The following is a 23,832-nucleotide window of genomic DNA, read 5'->3' on the forward strand; positions in this document are numbered from 1 at the left end:
GTTAGTGCCGTTAAGTTTTCTTGTTGGTTTTGTTAAGTTAAGTAAGTTAGTTAAATTAATTAAAGCAAAATAAAAAACAATAAAATCAATTAAATATTATTAGGTATGACTTGGATTAGGGTTTGTAATCTGAGCCGTTCTCACGTGTCTTCGATTTCGATATCCGGACTTTCCTGATCTTAGCTATACGCGACTGGTACACTTGTCGTTTGTGTGAACTAGGATAGATTGTTTGGTTTTTTAAGCTTAGTTGCGATTTGTGTTTTATTTATATATATTTTTTCGCACATTAAGTTTTTGGCGACGTTGTCGGGGACACGGTTTGAGGCGATCAGAGAACTACCCGAGTTTGGGGACTTACCTGTTTTCTTTTTACCTGCTTATTAGTTTTTATTTGTTTTTAGTTTAATTTTAGCCTAGTTAGTTTTAGTTTTTCTTTTTAGTCATATGCGTCGTACTCGCTCACAAGGACCTCTGAAGCTTGCAACGTCTGATGATACCGAGAAAGTCCAGCGCGAGAGAGAGCGTTCTGTTTCACTGACAACATCTGATTCTTCTTCTTCTATTTCTTCCGCTTCTTCTAGGGATAGGAACATGGTTGATCCACCGCCTAGGAGAGTAGTAGCTGACTATGGTAGGCCGAACCCGAATCCTCATTCTAGCATTACCTTACCGGACAGAGGCGCCACTGGCAACTGGTCTATTCCTGCCCACGTCATGCAAGTCATCAAGACCGCACTCCAATTTCAAGGGCTAGAGAGCGAAGATCCTTCAAACCACATCGACATGTTTGTTCAAATATGCGAAACTTTCAATATCGGCAACATGAACGATGAAGCCATCTATCTCCGTCTTTTCCCCTTCTCACTTGCTGGCAAAGCCTGCAAATGGCTAAAGTCACTACCTGCTGGATCCATCACCCCTTGGGCGGGCCTTCAAGAGAAATTCATGACCAAATTCTTTCTGCCATCTAAATCCTCTCGACTCCGTGAGGAGATTTTTTCCTTCTGCATGAGGTCCGATGAGTCTTTCGGGGAAGTTTGGGAAAGATTCAAGGACCTCCTTCTTAGTTTTCCTCATCAAGGGTTAGATAAGTGCATGCTTATCGAGAAATTCTACGTGAGAGAGATGTTGAACCAAACTGCTAATGGGAACCTCCTTAAGAACAAAGATCCCGATGAGTGTGTCGTCCTTTTTGATGATCTAGCAGCGAGCTACGAGGGGCAGAAATTCTTCCACGTCATTGAGAGGAGTACTTCAGATCGATTCGAACACCAGCATGCACGCACAGATTGATGCTTTGAACAAACTCGTTAGAGATCTTACCGTTAAGAGCGTCGCGAAGTGTGGGGTTTGCCGAGGAGGTCACGATACCATTGACTGTCTACTTAAGCCAGTTAGCAACCAGGAGGAGGTTGACTTCATCAACAACCCCTTGACATATCAAAACCCCGCCTTCGGAGGGAACACTGGATGGAGAAATCAAAATAACTATCGAGGGGGACAAGCCAGTGGCTACCAAGCCCAATACCAAAACTAGCGTCGAAAGAATCTATTCGGGTAGGGGAGTTCAGGTTAGGAGAGTTCGGAACAAGTGGGAGAGAGGAGAAGCAAGCCTCACTGGAGTAGGTGATGGCTGAGCTGCTGAAGCGAGATGAGAGGAACCGAGTAACGAATGAGACGAAATTTACGGAACACGATGCTATGCTGAAGAACCAAGCCACCTCTCTAGCTAATATCGAGCGTCAAGTCGGAGAGATCGCTAGCCAGTTATCCGAGAGAGCACCGGGTTCACTACCGAGTAATACTGAGAAAAATCCGAGAGGGTTCGCCAAAGCTGTGACTACTTGAAGCGGTGCTAGAAGATAAAGGGAGGTTGATCCTTCGAGAGTTGTCACACCTGCGGTTGATGAAGAGGAGTAGGTGGATGAGGAGATCCATATGGAGCCTCCTCCGAATGAGGCATACCCGCATTTTATTCCAGCGAGTACGAAGTCGGCCGATAAACCTTTATCATCATCTAACCCACCTCTGAGAGTCTACAAACCCAAATTGCCTTATCCTGGGAGACTCCGATCGGACAGAGACGAGGAGAAAAACTCCAAGTTCCTCGAACTTCTCAAGCAGCTTCACCTGAACATTCCTTTCCTTGATGTGCTCACTCAGATGCCCAAATTTGCTAAATTCCTCAAGGACATTCTTTCTAATATGGAGAATCTAGCTGAGGTCTCTTCTATTCCGTTGAGTGTTGGGTGCTCTGCAGTGTTGCAGAGAAAGTTTCCTGAAAAGATGGCCGATACTAAGAGTTTTACGATTCCCTGCATCTTAGGTGACGATACGGTTCGACATGCTTTGGCCGACCTTGGGGCCAGCATCAATCTTATGCCGTATTCTGTGTTCAGTCTGATGGGTCTTGGCGAACTGAGGCCAACCCGAATGAGTATCCAACTTGCTGATCATTCCGTGAAATACCCGCGAGGGGTGGTTGAGAGCGTGCTCGTTCGTATAGACAAGTTCATCTTCCCCGTGGACTTTGTCATTCTGGATATGAATGAGTATGATAGAGTCGCGCTCAATTTAGGCCGACCATTCCTTGCCACCGCACAGGCGTTGATCGATATCCGTGAGGGCAAATTGATTCTGAAATTTGGGGATGATAACATTACCTTTGACGTAAGACAGTCACTTAAGCACCCCAAGTCGACGAACGACTCCCTGTATTTCGTTGACAACACCGTATCGCATGTGCGGGAGTTTTTCACTGACATCTGTGGAGGACCTACCTTGGACCCACAGATTCTTGATAGGGAGATTTCAGAGATCGAGATGGTTGCCATGACCGCTCAACCATTGATGGATGACACCGTGTCACCAACCCTAGATTCAGAGTCAGTTGTTAAGATCGTGCGAGACGATCCGAGAGACCGACCTTCCGTTGAGAGCCTTCCTACTTCCTTAGAACTTAAGGATCTACCCGATCATCTGGAGTATGCATTTCTGGACTAGCCGAGGAAGCTACCCATCATCATCGTGTCTGCCTTGACGGAGGTCGAGAAATTGAAGTTGTTGAAGGTGCTGAAAGCGCATAAGGAGGTGATAGCATGGAAGATTATCAACATCAAAGGGATTAATTCCTCATTCTACACTCATAAAATCCTTATGGAGGATAATTTCAAATCCTTCGTTCAGCCTCAACGGAGGATTAATCCGAAAATAATAAAGGTCGTTAAGAAAAAAATCATCAAACTCCTTGATGCAGGAATCATCTTTCCCATCTCTGATAGCGCCTGGGTGAGTTCGGTCCAAGTGGTTCCCAAGAAGGGTGGCATGACAGTCGTCACCAATGAAAGGAACGAGCTTATTCCCACTAGGATCGTGACCGGTTGGAGAGTCTGCATCGACTACCGCAGACTGAACAACGCCACTAGGAAAGATCACTTTTCTCTACACTTCATTGATTAGATGCTTGAGCGTTGGGAGGGTCAGCAGTACTACTGTTTTCTGGATGGTTTCTTCGGACATTTCAAAATCCCGATCTCTCCCGATGATCAGGAGAAAACCACATTCACCTGCCCCTATGAGACATTTGCCTATAAACGCATGCCCTTTGGACTCTGTAATGCTCCAGCTACTTTCCAGCGATGTATGGTGGCGATCTTTCACGACATGATCGAGGATTCCATGGAGGTCTTCATGATGATTTTTCTGTCTTCGAGAATTCTTTCGATCATTGTCTTTCCAACCTTGATAGGATGATGGCTCGTTGCGTCGACACCAACCTAGTCCTCAACTGGGAGAAGTGTCACTTCATGGTACGCGAGGGCACCGTTCTAGGACATAGGATCTCGAGTGCGGGGATCGAGGTCGATTGAGCTAAAACTGAAGCCATTTCTAATCTTCCCCCGCCCACTTCTATGAGATCCATCCGTAGCTTCTTAGGTCATGCAGGTTTCTATTGCCGGTTTATTAAAGATTTCTCGAAAATTGCGATACCGATGACCAAACTACTAGAGAAAGACGTTACATTTGTCTTCTCTGAACAGTGTATCAAGGCGTTTGATCTTCTAAAAGAAAAACTCGTCAACACCCCGATCATGATTGCTCCCGACTGGTCTTTGCATTCGAATTGATGTGTGACGCGAGCGATTATTCCGTTGGAGCAGTGCTTGGACAACGGAAGGAGAAGCACTTCCATCTGATCTACTATACTAGCCGGACCCTAACTAGCGCTCAGGACACTACCACCAAGAAAGAGTTGTTAGATGTAGTGTTTGAATTCGATAAGTTTAGGTCCTATCTTGTTCTATCCAACACAGTCGTTTACACGGATCATGCTGCCATTCGTTATCTTTTCAGCAAGCAGGACGCTAAGCCTCGTCTCATCCGATGGATACTTCTGCTTCAGGAGTCTGATATTGAAATCTGTGATAAAAAGGGAGCCGAGAATGTACTGGTCGATCACTTGTTAAGTCTTGAGAGTGACGAGATTGGAGATGCTGGGGTCATCATCAATGACCATTTCTCGATAGAGAATCTCATGTTTGTCAGAGACCAGGATGACGGCTACCCGTGGTTTGCCGATATCGCGAACTTTCTCGTCGATGGTTCCCTCCAAAAATGCTATTCAGGTTTGCGAGGTTTTTGACATTTGGGGTATTGATTTTATGGGCCCGTTCCGGTCGTCTAGAAGGAACAAGTACATACTTGTGGCAGTTGATTACGTCTCAAAGTGGGTCGAGGCCAAAGCTTTGCCCACTAACGACGCCCGAGTTGTAGTGAGATATTTGAAAAATCTCTTCTCTCGTTTTGGTGTACCAAAAGCCTTGATCAACGATCGAGGTACTCACTTTTGCAACGCGCAGATGGAGAAGGCGTTGCAATGCTATGGGGTCACCCATTGGCTGGCGACTGCCTACCACCCACAGACTAGTGGACAAGTGGAGGTGAGTAATTGGGGCATCAAACGCATTCTTGAGAAGACGGTTGGGTTAAACCGAAAGGATTGGTCCGACAAATTAGATGATGCTTTGTGGGCTTTCCGTACAGCGTACAAAACTCCGACTGGTTCCACACCATTTCGAATGATTTATGGGAAAGCCTGCAATCTACCTGTTGAGTTGGAGCACCATGCTTCTTGGGCGCTTCAAACAGTTAACCTTGATCTTTCGACTGCTGGAGATAACCGTTTCCATCGTATACATGAGTTGGAGGAACTCGCGATCATGCCTATGTACACTCGTATAATTATAAGTTGAAGACCAAAGTGCCGCATGATCGTAAGTTGAAAGGAAATAAACAGTTCAAGTGTGGGGATTGGGTTTTGCTATATAATTCCCGTTTACGATTATTTCTGGGAAAGCTGAGTTCCCGATGGTCAGACCCGTTCACCATTACTATGGTATTCCCGTATGGCACAATTGAGATAGAAGACGAAAGCGGGAAGTTTAAGGTGAATAGGCACAGGTTGAAGCACTACATAGGCGAGCCGGTTGTTGATCAGACAGTCGAGGTGTTCTACCTTGACTCACTCACCGAGGCATAGACGTGTTGGATGCATCACTCGGGAGAAGGCCCGAGTTGTAGAATGTGTATTATGATTTTCATTATAATCTGTTTTATTTATTTTTTATTATAAAAAATTTTAAAAAATAAATGAAAATCAAAAAATAAAATAAAAAATTAAAAAAAATTAAAAAAATAATACAAAAATATGCTTATTTCTTATGTTTTTATTTTCTGTGTTGTACGCCGCTACATGCGAGCGAGTTTGAGTTATTGCAGATATTATTATGCGCATGGTAGCTTTGATGGCGTTTTGGAACTGGTTCTCCCGAGGTTGCGGCTGTGAATGAAATGCTATACGGTCGCTCGATTGATACACAACTGGTGAAGATTCTGCATATAAACCAGGGAAGTAACCCGTTCTCTGTTTTACTCTTGGAAATTTTAAGTTTTATTTTTATTTTATTTTATTTCTTTTCCTTGTTCTCGTCGCAGACGATTTCATTTTATGTGTGGGGATGGGAGTTTATTTTACTTAGTTGTAGAAAAAAATATTTTTAAAAAAAATATTTAAAAAAACAAAAAATAAATAAATAAATAAAAAATTTTAATAATAACATTTTTGCATTCTTTCGCTGAAAATTATGTCGGTTACTCAAGTTTGAGGGACATATACTTGTATATGTTTGGTCCTGTTATCTACTTGTAGACGTACGGGATAGCCGTTTACCTGAAAACTGAAAGTGACTGAGACGACTGAATTTGAATAAAAAAACAATAAAATAAAAAAAAATATAGTAATAAAAAAAATTTTAAAGAGAAAAAAAAATGTCCCTTGAAAATTGTTTTTCTTCTACGTTAAGCAGCAAATGATGTTATTAACGTCGTGTTAACAAGCTCTTTGAACTTTTGAAAAATATCATTATAATAATAATAATAATAATAATAATAATAATAATAATAATATTAATAATAATAATAATAATAATAATAATAAAAAAAGAAGAGATGGTTTGCATATCTGATTTGGGATGTGTCGGTAGGCCCAACTAGCTTTGATAGCCTATTTTGCAAATTTCATATATATAATAATTTGAAAAACGGGGAAACTGAATTTCGATGCTTAAGGAGGATTACCATAATCTAGAAATTATGAGATGGTAAGACTTAAATGCACTCAAACCAGCACACAACCACGTGTCCATCTTTTTACGAGCTTAGAAATTGTTATATACTTTAGGGTGATATAAAATAAAGAAAATAAAAGTATGTTTTGAAAGTGTATTATGAAAAGTTGTTCCAGAAAGCAAATGATTGTGAGAAAGTTATGTATTGTAAAATGCCCAAGATGAACATACTAGACGGGACTTAGAGTTTACGTGTTACCAAGGGGATAGTGACTCTGAGGATACACTATTGGGGCTCGAAGGTTCTTAGTCAATAAATATCAATTTAGGAATTAATAGAGCAAAGTCCAATAATATTTAGGAATAGCTCGTACGACCTCCACATGACCATTCATCCATCAAATTTCACCGAGTGCATCTAATTAGTACCATCACTGTTTAGATTTCTTTTTCAGGGACGAAAAAGTTTTAAGTGTGAGGATATTTGATGTACTCTAAGTTATATGTTAATAATATAAATATTTCTCACACTTTTAGTGGTATTCTGAGTTTGTGTTATTGAATTCAACACGTTCTTGGTTCATGTGTACATTATAAAGGTTTTAAGTAAGACGAGCTAAAACGTTTAACATATGATCAAGTCTTATAGTATTTTTGGAAATTGTTATTATTGGTTTTAATTGAAATTCTAAATTCATGAGATAAAAGAAAAAGTTAATGTTACAAATAAATATAAGACAAAAATGAAAGAGTGACTCTCGTGGAATTTGAACATCCTAATAAGATATATGTATTAATGTTTTGGTGAATTAATTAGATCTACAAGCTTCATGTGTTTTGTAAGCCACGGAAGTATGGAACTCTCAAGTCGCAAGTAAAAGGATAATTGGGCTATCAGATGTTGTTTGGGTCGTGATATTATTCAAGTGATCAGTAAATTAATTGGAAGGGGCCCAGAAACAAGAATGGGAGGAACGAGGAAAATCGTATATTGCAAGAAAGAGTTGGTTAGCAATTAATATTGTAGGTTCCCAGCCGAATCTACACAAGAGTATCTCGTAACACGAGGTGCGGAATCCCCTCGTATACGATACGGGTGCTAAAACGAGGAACACGTAAATCACACGCAAACACACAAACACAAAGGAATAGTTGTTATATTGCGATGTCAATCACCAAAGACACCAAACACGTAACCTCAAAGTCACAAAACACAGCCGTCAAAATTCTAATTAAAAACCCAAAGTTAGGGAATATATAATACGACAACTTCGCCTAACATGCTAGGCGAAGTTGTCCCTAACTTCGCTACCCACACAAGTTCGCCTAACACGAAAAGCAAACTAACACGTTCAACAAGATAAGAACATTGTAACAATTATAGACACAATAAACAGGAGAGAAATGAATTACTGGCATAATGCACCAACAGACTCCCCCTTGGCAGTAGCTTCATATCTCTAACACCTTTGTCATGTCTTGTAATCCAAAAAGCACGTATCCTTCGTCTTCAAGCATGAACGCCCTGTCTCATACAAACTGAGACCACCCTCTGGTATTTCTTCGCTTCATCTTTCCACGAAGGTATATAGAAAATCTTCTTATCATTGAGTACCTACAAATCAGCTTGAGACAAATTAACCAAGTGCATTGGATCATACACTCTTAAGATTTCTTGTTCATCTTCATCTTCCATAACGGCTTCAACAGTTTGGCAATCAACATAACACCACTTGAGATCCTTCAACACATCCTGGGGCATAAGCTTCATAGGAACTCTTTCAAACACCAAATAGGCTTGTACTTCATCACCATCCAGGGCTTACCGTCAGCCCTCATTCCCCGTTCCTTATCTTCAACCAGCTTCCCCTTTTGATGCTTCAAAAGCTCAAACCTTTTCTCCTTAACACTCTCCTTCCACACAATCTTTCCAACCCATCTCGTAAAATCATCATCACTTCGATTTATCAATCTCAACCGAGCCAAATCTTTCACTTCACACTCAGGCAAAGTGTTAAGCGATCTCAAGGCCTTAGCAAAATATTGAATCCCATCATATCTTTTTATCACAAACAACTTTAACTGTTCATCATACAACCAACAAATAATCCCTTTCTTCGATTCAGCATAACCCTTGATATTGTAACTTTTCTTGAACATTGCGGGTACCACTTGCTTCTTTGTCTTGACGAACCATTGAGCACAACCTTCTTTCCATCTTGGATTCTCTTCTCATTCAGTATCACCCGACACATCTTAATCTTGAACCACATTTTCTTGATCAACACTTGGAATATCGTGCTCAACACTATCATCAATTATCTCTCCTTCCTCTAACCCACTTTCAATCTCTATCTGTTCACCAATTTTCTCAATCTCACAAATAGTCAGCACATCGTCACCCAAATCATCCTCATCATCATCAACAACCACTGTCTCACCACCTGCACTGCCTGACGGACCAGCAGACTCCCCCTGAGATGTGGAAGCCACAAGATTTTGTTCAGTTCTTGGCAGCTCACCACCTGCATCTTTAGATGCATTGGGATCATCGTCTTTGTCCTATCTTTTCTTCGTTCTCAGCTCATCACCTTTGCAACTAGTCTCACCTGAGATGCTAAGAACTGTTTAAGAGCATCAAAGAGTTTCTTGTGTTCAATGAGAAGTGATGACTGAATCTGGTTCTCAGCCACAAGACGTTGAATAGCTTGTGTCTGAATGAGGTTTATCCTTGACTGGTCAGCAACAACTCTTTCAAGTGCTGCAATCCGCTCAGAATCAGACAGGGTGGCATCAAAATCAAACCGCATGTGGGATATATCTTGAGCATAAAGCGGTAGAATTCCCAAACTTGCTGGAAAATCAGATGTAGATTGAATAGTAACCGTGGATGGCATAGAGACAGATAACCCATCCGTCGCTACTAATGTGGACTCAACAAATCTGGCTACAACCTCCGATGGAATAATCGAAAGAGGTGGTAAGGAAACAATCTCTGGAGCTGACATCTGTGCCATGGAGGGAACAATAGACGGTGCAGACACAGCCACCGTATCCATACTTGAGATCACTGATAACGGGTCATCAGAAGATGGAGGAAGCATAGACATACCAGTTAATGATGATGGGGCAAAGTGAACGACACTCGAACTTTCACCCACCCTGGCTTTCTTTGATCTTGGTACTAAGCGATACAGCTCCTCATCATAGTCTGATTCACTATCATCTGAATCTTTCTTTCGTTTACCATGAATTCTTTCTTGTATTGCAAGAACTCTCTGGGCTTCAGCAATGTCATCAGCGGAAGTTTCCTCAGAATCCTCCACAAAGGCAACAGACGGGCCCACAGATGGACTAGCCACAGAAACATGTACACCAGAAAGTTCAACCACTGAGGCTTGAACTTCAGCTGCAGAATCAACTATATCCATATCAAAGAAACCTTGCCCTCCAAAGGCAACCTCAAGATCAACTTGTTCTTCAGGAGTTTCAACAGGGTCAACATTAGGAAATTCTTGAACAACCGGTGGTGGTTGAACCACAGGAGGTGGTTGAGGAATATCAACTTGCCGCGGAGCCGGATCATTGAACCCATCCTCTGGTGGAGCAACGTAAGCAGGGTTCACAAGATACCTAAATAAGGCAGTGTGCCTTGGACGAAGTTTAGGCTTGCTACGTGCACTAGATGACCTACACTATGAAAAAATTCTCTTGTTGATGCTTTCCACATTTGAGATTGGACGACGTTGTGGCAGATTGGGGGCAACATGATTGAGAATCATCTGTAAGAATCTTGGGTACATCAGGAACCTTTCCCGTGCCACTGCTCATCGTTGACGATCAATATCATAAATACCATCTGACTGAAACTATAAGGCTTATTGTAAGTTAGTGCAGCCATTGCAGATTGCATTGTCGTACCCATACCATCAAAACCAGCCTTGCGACCAGACATGCACACAATCATCACGTGCATCAAGAACCGCCACTGATCTAATAGAAACCCCTTTCGCCTTTGTGAATCTTCTATAGGACCTGAATACCCCACACGAAAAAAAGCTCCGTTTCTGAAAGTAGCTGAAAACTCAGTAGGATCCTTAGTGGTTTCAACCCCCAATTGTAAAGCTTCCCTGATCTGATTGGCCGAGAACTGCACCACTTGATTCTTCACCGTAGCACGCATAACTGGAGGTTCAACACGACAATCATATTCCACCGTCCTCCAGAAGTCTTCAATGTTTGGTAGAGATATCGGTAAAGTAGTCGTAATGGCATGAATAATACGTGAACGAATGAGAAACGAAATGATCTCACGAAAGTCATCAGCTCCACGACTATCCGGATCCAAAGTGACATACATGTTGTGACCCGGAAAGAACTGTCTCTTATCACTGTCACCTTCGTCACCACCTGTACCACCAGCACTAGCCACAGCAACCAACCTGGACAAACAAACGAGCTAAGTTAGATTACTGGTGCAGACAGCTTAAAACTTCGCTGAATTAACTGGGGCAAAGTTGTGGCAGTGGCGAAGTTGTTATCTTCGCTGGGGATAGATCTTCGCTTGTATGCAACAAGCATAACAGGCAGGTAACAGATATTAAATGAATTACAGCCTCAACACATAAGTAAAGTAGCGAAGACAGACTAAAGGACATGTGATAATGCACCAAAGTTATCTGATGGGCGAAGTTAGGGTTAACCTCTCCAGACCTAACTTCGCTGCTTAAACAGCTTAAATCCAGATCCTGTTAGATGAAAATATGGACAATCAGACATTGATCGCATGTATAGTATAATGCGATTTAGGTTCCGAACATCCATTCATCCTCGAAACAATCTTAAATCAATCAGAAATAGTGTCAATAGGGTTTGTTAATAAGACTGATTAAAACTTGACATTGTGGAACATATTAACAAACAAAAGATATGAATTATGACACCCCAGAGGCCGATGAACCTTAATTGCAGACGAGAAACTGATAATAAGAAGTTTGAATCAAAGGGTAAGTTCGCCGAGGGTTTAAGAAATAAAGGTTTGACTGAATTTGACCATGTGTACACCTTTTATAGTTTTTGAAAAAACCCAGTGGCTAAGTTAAGATAACTTCGCCCTATAGTTAACTTCGCCAGGAGCTTATGTTCGCCAGAAAGTCAACTTCGCCATAGCGAAGTTAATTAATTTTTATCAAAAACGAGTAACCATGATTTTGATGAGAATAGCCATAAGACAGACTACATAACAAAGGTTAAATATAGGAATGGGATCAAATTTCAGTCTTGCAGAAACCCATCATGTTTTTAGAAAAGATACGAGCAGGAATCATACTGATTAAGAGGCTGTCACACAGATCCATGTTCAGCGTTATTACGACATAGAGAAACAGGTTGTGGGAAGGTATAAAACTTAGTATGGTTTTCATTGGTTCAGTGATACAGATTAAGTCCAATTAAGCTCAAAATTTTGATGGATATCACTTGAGAAATTGTGATGCCTCCTATCTATTCTCAAGGCATATTTGGCTTTCCCTAGATCACCCCGAGTTGACTTCGACCCGTAGTGTCTGATCAATCAATATTCAAGTGTCGTCTTTCTGATCTTTCTGATGCTTTGAATATGCTTTCACTATACTCAGTCGATGCCTCTTCCTTGATATTTGTGAACAGATAATCTTTGTAAGACTTAATGATAATAAGTTTTTTTTTTTTACATAGCAGACAACTGCAAGTCCCGAATCTGGATCACTGCAGGAAAATAACACAGTCTTCGCGGAGATCAAGACATTAATAGGCTCGTGTATGACTGGGTAATCACTTTTCTGCCTATCATTCGGAGAGATATATGTTGAGACATGCACATTTCAAAATGACTCTCCACAGTAAATCGAGTTGTTTTAGTTTGTATCACTTCTACATTTACGCACCATAGAAAGCTACCATAACATACAATGACTATTCTAGAGTCTTTTAGGCCTAATAACTTCACCGGTTAAGCACACAAAATCAGTTTATCTATCACTTTCCAAGGTTAGATCAATTTTCACTTTTAACATTAATTTTGAACTTCTTGCGAAGTTATAGCTTGAAAAAGTATATCATTTCCCCAAAAAAAGTTTTATATTCAGATGCCCCGATCAATTCGAAGTCTTTAGGTAAACGGCTATTCTGAATATTTAATGGATCAGCAGGACCAACCACATACGAATACGTGTCCCTCCGACTAAGTATGATCGACATAATTTTCAGCGAAGGAATAAAACTCATCATAAACCGCCCCGGTCTCTTTCAGTTATTAGGTTAATGGCTATCCTTATTGTCTACACGTAGATGTAAGGACCAAACATATCCAGGAATATGTCCTTCAAACTTAAGCTACCGATATAGTTTTCAGCGATAGTGATGGTTTTTTTTTTTCAAAGACACAAGGAAAACAAGGTTACTCGGGATTGATCATCCCATTAAGCTCAACAAGGTTTTGAAAACGGGATCGGTCAAACGCTTTTGTAAAAAGATCGGCAAAATTATCCAGTAAATCAACCTTTTCAAGCACAATTAATTTCTTCTCAGCACAATCCCGTATGAAATGATGACAAATGTCAATATGTTTAGTTTTACTATGTTTAACGGGATTGTTAGTTAATGAGATCGCAGCAGTGTTATCAATGCAAATAGGAGTTTGAGTGAAATTCAGACCATAATCACGCATTTGTTGTTGTATCCATAAAACATGGGAGCAGCAGTTTGATGCTGCCATGTATTCTGCTTCGCAGGTGGATATGGCTACAGAGGTCTGTTTCTTGCACTGCCATGACACAAATCTTCCACCAAGAAACTGACATCCACCGGTTGTTGACTTTCTGTTCTGATTGCATCCTCCATAGTCAGAGTCGGTGTATGCTACCAGATCCAGTTCTCCTCCTTTTGAATACCAGAGACCCAGCTTAGGTTTGCCTTTAAGATACCGCAAAATCCTCTTCACTCCCTTCATGTTCGATTCCTTGGGGTTGGACTGAAAATGAGCACAAACACAAACTGCAAACATAATATCAGGTCTAGAAGCAGTTAAATACATTAAAGAACCTATAATTGCCCGATACTGAGTGGGATCCACATCTTCATCACTTTCGGAATCAGCACCAAGTTCGTGCTTGACGCAGATTGGAGTGTCAAACGGGGTACTATCGTCCATCTTAAAACGCTTAAGCACATCATGAACATACTTAGTTTGATGAATGAACATGCCATCCTTCTTCTGATCTACCTGTAATCCCAAAAAGAAAGTTAATTCACCCATGGCGCTCATCTCAAACCTTTTCTTCATGACTGTTTCAAACTCTTGACACATAGAAACTTTTGAGGCAGCAAAGATGATGTCATCCACATAGACCTGGACGAGAAGAAAATCACTCCCATTCCTCTTTACAAACAAAGTACTTTCGATCTTTCCACTTTAAAACCCATTCTCCAACAACTAATCTGACAGAGTTGCGTACCAAGCTTGTGGGGCCTGATGTAGGCCATATAATGCTTTGCTAAGCTTATACACATGATCAGGAAAGTCTGGGTCAGGGAAACCCGGAGGTTGCTCGACGTATACCACTTCATCGACTCTTCCATTTAGAAACTCACTCTTAACATCCAACTGAAACACTTTCATCTCTTTGTGTGCAGCAAAGGCCAGGAACAGTCGAATTGCCTCCAATCTTGCCACAGGAGCAAACACTTCATTATAATCGATTCTTTCTTGTTGGTTAAACCCCTTAACAACTAATCTTGTATTGTTATGAATGATTACTCCTTTCTCATCTCTTTTGCATTTGAATACCCAATTCGTACCAATTGCATTCACATTTTGTGGTTTTTCAACTAAACGCCATACTTCCATTTTGTCAAACTGGGCCAATTCTTCCTGCATGGCTTCTACCCACGAGCTATCCTTCAGTGCAATTTGATAGTTCTTTGGCTCAATCTGACTGATGAAACAGGCATACAAGAATATATTCATAATACCAGTGTCTTTAATGCTTGCATACACACATGTGTTTTCCTCCAAACTTCTTCTGGTACGCACACCATTAGACGGATTACCGATCACATTCTCCAAAGGATGATTCTTGTGTATTCTAGTAGGTTGAACGTGACCAACTTCTAGATCATTCCCAAGATTTGAAGAGAGTTCATCTGAGTTGTTTTGAGTGTGAAACGGATTGAAAAAGTCATCGTCGCTCGAGACAGCTGGAGTTTCAACTGCACTTGACGTGATAGGTTGTTTTTCATTACACTGGGGATGATGCACAATGGCCTCTTCTTCGTCGAATAGCATCTGAGTGGCCATTCTCTCATCTATGTCTGCAAAATCCAAGTAAGGTATATTAAAAGATTTGAATAACTTATCATAGTCGAAAGCCTCTGCTGGTCCCATGCTAGGCTTTGGTGATTTGTAACTAGTAATGTCAGTGTTACAGACCACCTCAACCCTGTTGTTTGATAATTAAAGACTCTTCTGTTGGGTGTCCCAATAATGTAGCCAACCAAAATACCCTCGTCAGCTTTCTCACCAAATTTTGAATTAGTCTTTAATATCGAACATGGGGACCCGAAAGGTTCAAGACCTTTCAGATTTGGCTTTCTATCATGCATAAGTTCATAACAAGTTTTATTTAATCTTTTAACAGTTAAAACACGATTAAGGATATAACAGGCCGTAGCAACAGCCTCAGCCCAGAACACCACGGGAAGCTTAGCGTCTGCTAGCATAGTCCTGGCGGCTTCGATTAGAGTTATGTTCTTCCTTTCAGCTACTCCATTTTGTTGCGGAGTATATGGTGCGCTAAACTGATTTTCAATCCCTTTCTGCAAACAAAATATCTCCATTTGGTAGTTCTTGAATTCCGTGCCATTATCACTTCTGATGTACTTAACCTTTCTCCCAACAATATTTTCCACCTTGGTAACAAGTTAATTACCAACTGAACCGTTTCATTTTTTGCCTTCAGAAAATAAACCCATGAGTAACGAGAGTTATCATCGGTCACAACCAAGCAATATGACGTTCCTCCTAGACTCTTGACATTTATGGGACCAAAGAGATCCATGTGGAGCAAGTCCAAAGTGGTGATAATTGAGTTAACCCTCTTGGAGTGGTGTGGCTTCTTGTGCTGCTTTCCTTTCTTACATGACAAACATTGGTTATCAAAGTTGAAGTTCTATAAGGGAACTCCAAGTACTAGCCTGTTCTTGACAATGTAGTTCATCTTACGAAGATGAATATGACCCATTCTTCGGTGCCACAACTCTGACTCAGACTCTGTTGCTTTCGACAGAAGATAAGACTCCTTTGTCGCCATCTCGGTTGACCGCATGTCCATTACATATGTGTTCTTTTCTCTTGGAGCTTTCATCACAACCCAGGTTTCACGAATCTTGAAACCAGGATAAAGCACGAGTGCCTCATCTTTTGTAAAATGCACTGTATATTCTTTGTCACAGATCTGGGAGACACTCAAAAGATTGTGCTTTAACTCTTCTACAAAATTAACTTTCTCCAGCTTGATTCTCCCATTAGCAACCGTACCAATACCCGTAATTCTCCCTCCACTTTCTCCTGCAAAACTAACCCTTCCCCCTTGAACAGTCTTCCAATCACGTAACAATTTCTTTTTACCAGTCATGTGCCGGGAATAGCCACTATCTACAACCCACATGTTATTTACAGTCCTTCTCGACTATTCCTGCACAATCAAAGAGATGAATTAGAAGCGGGGGACCCAAGACCTTTTGGTCTCCGGTTGATCAAACCAATTAGCAGACATCCAATTCCTTGGTTGCCCAAAGTTCTTTTAAGGAAAGTTTCTTTTTGATCTGAATGGAGAATTTCTGAATGGAGAATTTCTAGAACATTGATTATGAGACCATCTATATATCCTTGAGTTTCTCGCACTAATTGATTCATAGTTACCTGATCTGTAATTGGTTATGAAAAAACGAGACTGGTTTCTTTGAAATCTTGGATTATTCCAACGATTGAAGTTGGATGTGTTAGTATTTTTACCAGCATCAGATTTAGAGCTTGTTTTATTCTCGATTTTAGTTGGCTTCATATTTCTAGATTTTCTTCGTTTCAGAGGACAGTAATTGACAAAATGTCCTAACCTGTTGCATCTAAAACAACTGTTGTTCGAATTATTAGCGTTCCTTTGAACATTCGTATCAAGAGTTGCTTTAGACGATGAGGTTGTGTTTCTATCAGTTTGTCTCACATACGAGGAAACAAATGGTTTTAAAGAAGATTTCTTTTTGTCAAACTCGTATTCCTCCCCCCGTTTGAGTAACACAACTTCATCTTTTATCTCAACGGATTCAAAGGTTCTGTCTGAATTTGATGAAGCAGGACTTGTGACATTAGAGCTTGTCTGAACAGTCTCATTCATATGAACATCGGGGTTGGTCGAATGAACCTTCATTGGTACTGTCTGACCAGTTTCAATACAAACGGATTGCTGATTAACAGGATTATAAGTATAATTATTGTTGAAAGGTGGTGGAACTTCCGTGTATCTGATTCCCCCTTTGTTGTTTGGGGAATGTTGAACACTTAGTATATGATCAAGAACCATAGAAGAATTTCTGAATTGTTCAATTTTCCTGTTCAATTCCACCACTTTTACTTGGTAATCAGCTATCTGTTTGTCCTTTTCAGCTATCAGTTTGGTCTTTTCCTCTATAACCTCATAGCTAAGATCAATTACTTGTATTTTTTCAGATAGGGTGGCCTTAAGGCTTCTGATGTCTTTTTCACTAGCTTTTATTTTTACCGAATAGCTATTTTCTTTAGTTTTAGAATGGTGTTGTTCTTCTTTTAATTTGTTTAATTCAATATCTAAACTAACAAACTGATCGGTTAAAGCTTTCAATTGATTAGACAGTTTTTCACATTGTTCACAATGAGATTCAGAACATACCTCTGAGAGCTGATCGTTCACTTCTTCCATATATGCTTGATTCTCCAATGACTCTCTGTCACATCTTCCAGACTCAATATTTACCAGATTTGCTTGTTCAATAACCTCCTCAACTTGTATATTCCAGTTATACACACCGTTCTGTTGAGACACCATAGCCTTGATTTCATTACCACTTCCATTCTGTTGAGTAGGCCTGTTCTGCTTCCGTTCGACTCTTTCATTTGTACATTCTCTAGCAAAATGTCCATTTTGTTGACAGTTGTAACAGCGGACCTTTGACTTCTTGAACCCCGGTCTCTCTCCAACGAACTTTCTACCAGTTTTCTTCATAAACCTCTTCACCCTTCTTACAATCATTGCCATTTGCCACTACAGATCCATTTCTTTCATGTCGTCGGCATCTATCTGATCGTAGTCCTCATCCAAGGTTGCAGGATCTACTATCTTTCCTTTGATGTAATTCTCATAAGAGGCAATGAAGGAGGCATAAAGAGCAAATTGTTGTTCAGCTGATTTCACACTCATAGGCATTTGTGAGTAATTCTTGCTAGAAGCACTTGTTGAGGAATTACCAGCTGAGGACTAAGGTTTTGACGAACTAGTTCCACCCGCTACAAAGCTTATGTCTCCATCCATATTCATCACCACACGACCATCTTGAGTAGAGTTTGGTTCACCTCCTGAGTAATACGCAGTCGATTCTGATTTAGAGCTTGAATTTGGAGACCCTTTTGCACCATACATTCCCGGATCCTGAACCTGATCAGTAGGAGTCTCTTTCCTTATCATATTTAGCTCATAATTACGTAACTTATTGACCACAGTTTCCAACTCAAAGGTTTCAAAATCTTTATCATCTCTTATCAAGACTGTGTATATTTCTCATTTGGGAGGTAGAGCATCCAGTAGTTTTTTTACACTTTCTGCCTTTGTGTATCTTATGGTGTAGTTGTTCAGCTCAGTCATTTAGGTGATAGTATCTTGTGATTATGTCATCAAGTGACTCATTCTTAAGGTACTTGAATACTGAGAATTGAGTTTTCACCAGTTTTGACTTTGAATTTCGAATTCCAACGTTTCCCTCATAGTGGTTCTCTAGTGCTTCCCACAATTGTCTAGCAGTCTTGTACTTTTTGAAGGTATGAAGGATCTCTTGAGGTAGTGCCATCGTTATGGCTGCTAGTGCTTTACTTTCTGCTTCGTACATTTTTTTTTCGTCATCCTCCATCTTATTATATTTCTTAAGTTGCTCACGACCTTCGAACTCAGTAGTCGTTGGAATGTACCCATCTTGAATGCAGACCCACATTTTTGCATCTTGATATTTCACATACTGTTCAAACCTATCTTTCCATGCAGCGAAATCAGTTCCTTTCAGAAGTTTTGGAGCTTTTGTTGCTGAACCAGCTTCAACTTCCATCTTGACCAGTTCGGTGATGTTTATCGAAGTCATGCTCAAATGAAATGAGACGTAGAATCCAAATAAATTATTCTGTGAACAGTGAACAGCGAAGTTATTATAACTACGCTATAGGACAACTTCGCTAGCCACCAACTTCGCTTAACATCTAACCAAATGATATCAGTAACTTCGCTGACTTGTCAGCAACTTCGCGAATGATTAAGTTCACCTAAAAGTAACTTCGCTGAGTTGTATCTTCGCCAAAACCCTAAACTTGGTGACGGCAACTTCGCCTGATGAACGGCTTATTTTATCAGTCTGATTATGTTGATCTGGAGGGTTGTGGGAGTAGCAGGAGGGAGCGATTGATGTGTATTGAAGAGAAACGAACAAAAGAACGACGTTTCAATGTAAAACGATTCCGTGAAAAGTCTAACGGAACAGTTTTAACACTCGTGTGATAATCCCGAACCACACAATCACGAGCAAAATGCTCTGATACCAATTGTAGGTTCCCAGCCGGATCTACACAGGAGTATCTCGTAACATGAGGGTGTGGAATCCCCTCGTATACGATACAAGTGCTAATACGAGGAACACGTAAATCACACGCAAACACACAAACACAAAGGAATACTTGTTATATTGCGATGTCGATCACCAAAGACACCAAACACGTAACCCCAAAGTCACAAAACACAGCCGTCAAAATTCTAATTAAAAAGCCGAAGTTAGGGAATATATAATACGACAACTTCGCCTAACATGCTAGGCGAAGTTGTCCATAACTTCGCTACCCACATAAGTTCGCCTAACACTAAAATCAAACTAACATGTTCAACAAGATAAGAACATTGTAACGATTACAGACACAATAAACATGAGATAAATGAACTACTGGCATCATGCACGTACAAATATAAAAGGGTTATCATGACGGCATTTGAAGAAGACAATTTTACACAGCAGCACCAGCCTCCGTTGCTGAATTGAGACGTAGAAGCAAAGGGAAAAAAATAAAGAAGAAGGCAACATCTAGTTTGCAAGTCTTGGAAAGAGCTTCCTGTGGTTTGTCTACCACTCAGTTTTTACTTGTTAAAATATTATTTACTTCATTCAAGAATTGCTAGAGATGAGTTTTGCTACAATTTATTTTGATTCTATTTTTTATTATGTGTAGCTAAACTATTTGAACTACCTAGGTTGAGATGAATATTGATTTTGTTTGACGGTTTATTTGGTTTTGATTGATCACATGACGTATTATTATTGAAAGACTTTATTTAATTCGATCTTTGATGTGTTAAAATATTGTTTTTATATAATTATTGCTTGAGATTCCACGTATTACTTTGATTGATTGATTGTGTGTCGTTCGGTTAGGGTTCTACGTTAAGGTCTTAGACTTGGTGTTTTTAATCTGTTAGTGGTTAGCGCGACGACCATAGGAATCTTGAGTGTGATTAGTTATTAAAATTCAATAGTTTCACCTTCCTTGTGACAGAGAGGTAATAGGGAGTCGGTTTGTCCCGCGTCTTTATTCGGTTAGGTTATAATTACGCAAGAGCGAGTTTTGGTCTTATCCGGTTTAGTTTTGCGTGAAAATATGTGTCTTAGGGGCTGTTTGGGATTCCTTATTTTTGCTCTTTATAGCTTATAAGTTATGTGTTATAAGTTATAAGGGGTTTGGGAAAGTTGGGTTTTGTGAGTGTATAAGGTATAAGTTACAACATTGAAACTTATACCTTATGCCTTAAATAAGGCATAAGAAAGTAAATAAGGAATCCCAAACACCCCCTTAGATTGGGTTAGATATTGTTACACCTTTATCCCTATAATTGCTCGTACCAATTTTAAGAGGGTTTTGTGTCGTTGTGTCCGAGAGGAGATGTGTCATTAGGGTACCTTAGTAATCTTTTTCCCGGTGCATTTATTCAATCTTCTTAGATTTGTGAGGGTTAGTTGGTGAGACCGAGAGGTGATCTAGCGAACTTTAATAAGCCTTAGTTGATTATTTTAAGATCCTGGTGTCGTGTGATTAGTTAGTTCCATTAACCGTTGAACTGTCGATAGGATTCTTGCCTAGGTAGTCGTTTCTCCATATTCGCTAAGAGCTCCGTTAGTGCCGTTAAGTTTTCTTGTTGGGTTTGTTAAGTTAAGTAAGTTTGTTAAATTAATTAAAATAAAATAAAAAATAATAAAATCAATTAAATATTATTAGGTAGGACTTGGATTAGGGTTTATAATCTGAGTCGTTCTCACGTGTCTTCGAGTTCGATATCCGGACTTTCCTGATCTTTGCTATACACGGCCGGTACACTTGCCGTTTGTATGAACTAGGATAGATTGTTTGTTTTTTAAAGCTTAGTTGCGATTCGTGTTTTATTTATATATATATTTTCGCACTTCAATTTCATTCAATCATCAAATATAACATAACTTGTTCATTACAAATAAAACAAAGTACAAGATAATAAATAGTTTCATTTAACTAATAAACTAACGACCCAAAATAAAAATAACGTCTTCAAATGTTCATTCAACCGGTAATCAAACATGTAATGTTGCATAAAATATATTTTGTCAACACGAATGTTGGTGAGCAATTCTATGATTTTTGTATGTATAATATGAGGAAACATCCACAATTCTTATGTGAAACCATAGATAATAACAACAATTGTGGTATATAAATCACAAATAAATGAGGCTCCTTTCTAATAGGTAAAAATACCAAATTACAAGGAAGAGCGTATGATCATACTTATTGAGGATGAGCATGAGGCCAACAAACAAAAGCAATAAACATTTAGCAGTTAATCTTATGAGGCATATAACACACAATCGAGTAATTATTCTAAGTAGCATATAAACTAGAGTTGCGGTTTGAGAATCTAAGTCTTAAATCATTTTGTTTAATTAAGTATGCAAGCTACCCCCAAAGTATAAAAGCAAAAACGGGGATGAATACTCACTTGGAGAAAGTAACGTCGATGAAGAAAACTTAGAATAATAATAATCTTCAAGAAGGAGAGCCGACGGTTTAACGAGTGTGTCATAGATTGAAAGATCTTGAGTTAATATTGAGTTTTGAAGATGAAAAATAATGATATAAAAATGCATAAAAACAAGGCTTGGGTTTTTGGGAGTTTAAGTTATATTTTACAAAATGTGGTTAAATAAACATAAAATGGGTTTTACATGAAACCATTTATTTGATGTTTAGTTTTACTCAACCTTTGTTAAGTTTTACATAGGGGAGTTGGTATAGTGCTAGTGTGCACAATCCCGCTAATGTAAGCATCAAAATCCAACTTTTAAAGATGTGTTCGGTTTAGTCGGTTCGGGACTTGATAAAGCAACAAATCCACATCCAACTTCCTAAAACATATAAATATATGAATGACTTCAATAAAATCAATAGCTTTAAAAAGTTTAAAGAATTTTTATTAATTAAAGTCCCAAACTCGGGTTTAAGCGTGTGTAAGTCGGCCCGATCTCGATATAAAACCAAGTTTGGTTCCAACATACCATAATCTTAGAAATATAAATAATATAAAGTGCAAAATGAGTTAAAAAGGTTTGGAAAGATTTTTGTTGGTTTCAACGGTGACTAGCTCGTTAAGACGAGTAGTTCGACTTTCACTCGGTTTTTACCTGAAACTTGGTTTAAGCCAAGCTTTGTTCCAACACTTCCAAAATCTTAAGTAATATGATAAATATAATTTAAAACATAACTAAAAAGATAGGTTGAACTTTTGGTGGTTTGAACATTGACTAACTTGTTAAAACAAGTGTTCGGTTTCACTCGGTTTTTACCCAAAACTTGTGTTCAAGCCAAAATTTTTCTAGACTTCCATATCAACCATATAATAGCTAAAATACAAAGAAAAACTCATATCTAAACTGTTTCATACAATATATTTGTTTAAAATTTAAATAAAGTGCTTAAACGAGTGTTCGGTTTGGTTCGGTCCTTGACTCAGTATGAAACTGAGGATGGTTACCACATGTCCAACACCATAGAACTAAAATATAAATGAAAACTAAGATCTAGAATGTTTTCATGCAACGTTGGTTGTTCAAAAGTTAATAAAAGTGTTTAAACTAGTGTTCGGTTTTGATTCGGTCCTTGACTCGGTATGAGACCGAGGATGGTTACCACATCTCCAAAACCATAGAACTAATAAGAAAGTAAAATTTCCAGATCCAAACTCAAACAAGAAAGTTAAGCGAGTAAACTTCCTGAAAATGACCCAAACGGGCCTAAATGCAAAAATAAGTGTTTGAAGGTCTAAAAACCTTAAACAAAGATGGAAATGGTTTTCTTAACATAAATTAACTTATAACAACTGAAAGTAATAAAAGCATATACCCGAAATGGATTGAAATGCAAGATTTGGTTCCGTCGACTTTTAAAGTCGAACTTAAGCAAAACTAGCTAGAACAATTTGCAAGTTCAAACAATTTGAAAGAGAAGGGTGAAATGTGCAGGGAAAAATGGCTGAGATGAGTGGGTATTTTCGGGCCTTAAACAAGCTTAAACAAACCGAAAACGTTAAAAAAAACTGTTTTGTTTATTGCTGAGTTGCACTGTTGGCTGCTGCGCAGCGGGCCGTGACCAGCCCTACGCGCTACGTGAGGTGAGGTTTTCGGCCAAACTTTGTTTTTTTGGCAATTTTAGTCCCCATAGTTCGTTTTAGGTCGTTTTGAGCACAAAATAACCGTTTTAAACACCGTTAAAGATTTTGGAACAAAACAACAACTATGAAACATTATTATAACATAATATTCTTTGTTTTATTAATATCTAACGATCCGGAAAAAAAACAGGTTA

At 39.4% G+C, this 23,832-nt stretch overlaps 1 protein-coding gene across 1 annotated transcript; it reads left to right on the plus strand.

Moving 5' to 3' along the window:
* The first annotated feature begins 1,941 nt into the window (after positions 1 to 1,941).
* Positions 1,942 to 3,006, plus strand: LOC143559359 (uncharacterized). Its single transcript, XM_077047958.1, has 2 exons — positions 1,942 to 2,276; positions 2,403 to 3,006. The coding sequence occupies exons 1-2, from the start codon at positions 1,942 to 1,944 to the stop codon at positions 3,004 to 3,006; spliced, it is 939 nt and encodes a 312-aa protein (XP_076904073.1).
* The last annotated feature ends 20,826 nt before the right edge of the window (positions 3,007 to 23,832 follow it).

This window comes from Bidens hawaiensis, unplaced genomic scaffold (assembly GCF_021521415.1).
Source record: "Bidens hawaiensis isolate Kalapana, Puna unplaced genomic scaffold, B.hawaiensis_p1.1 tig00001088_1, whole genome shotgun sequence".
In the NCBI taxonomy this organism is placed as follows: Eukaryota; Viridiplantae; Streptophyta; class Magnoliopsida; order Asterales; family Asteraceae; genus Bidens; species Bidens hawaiensis.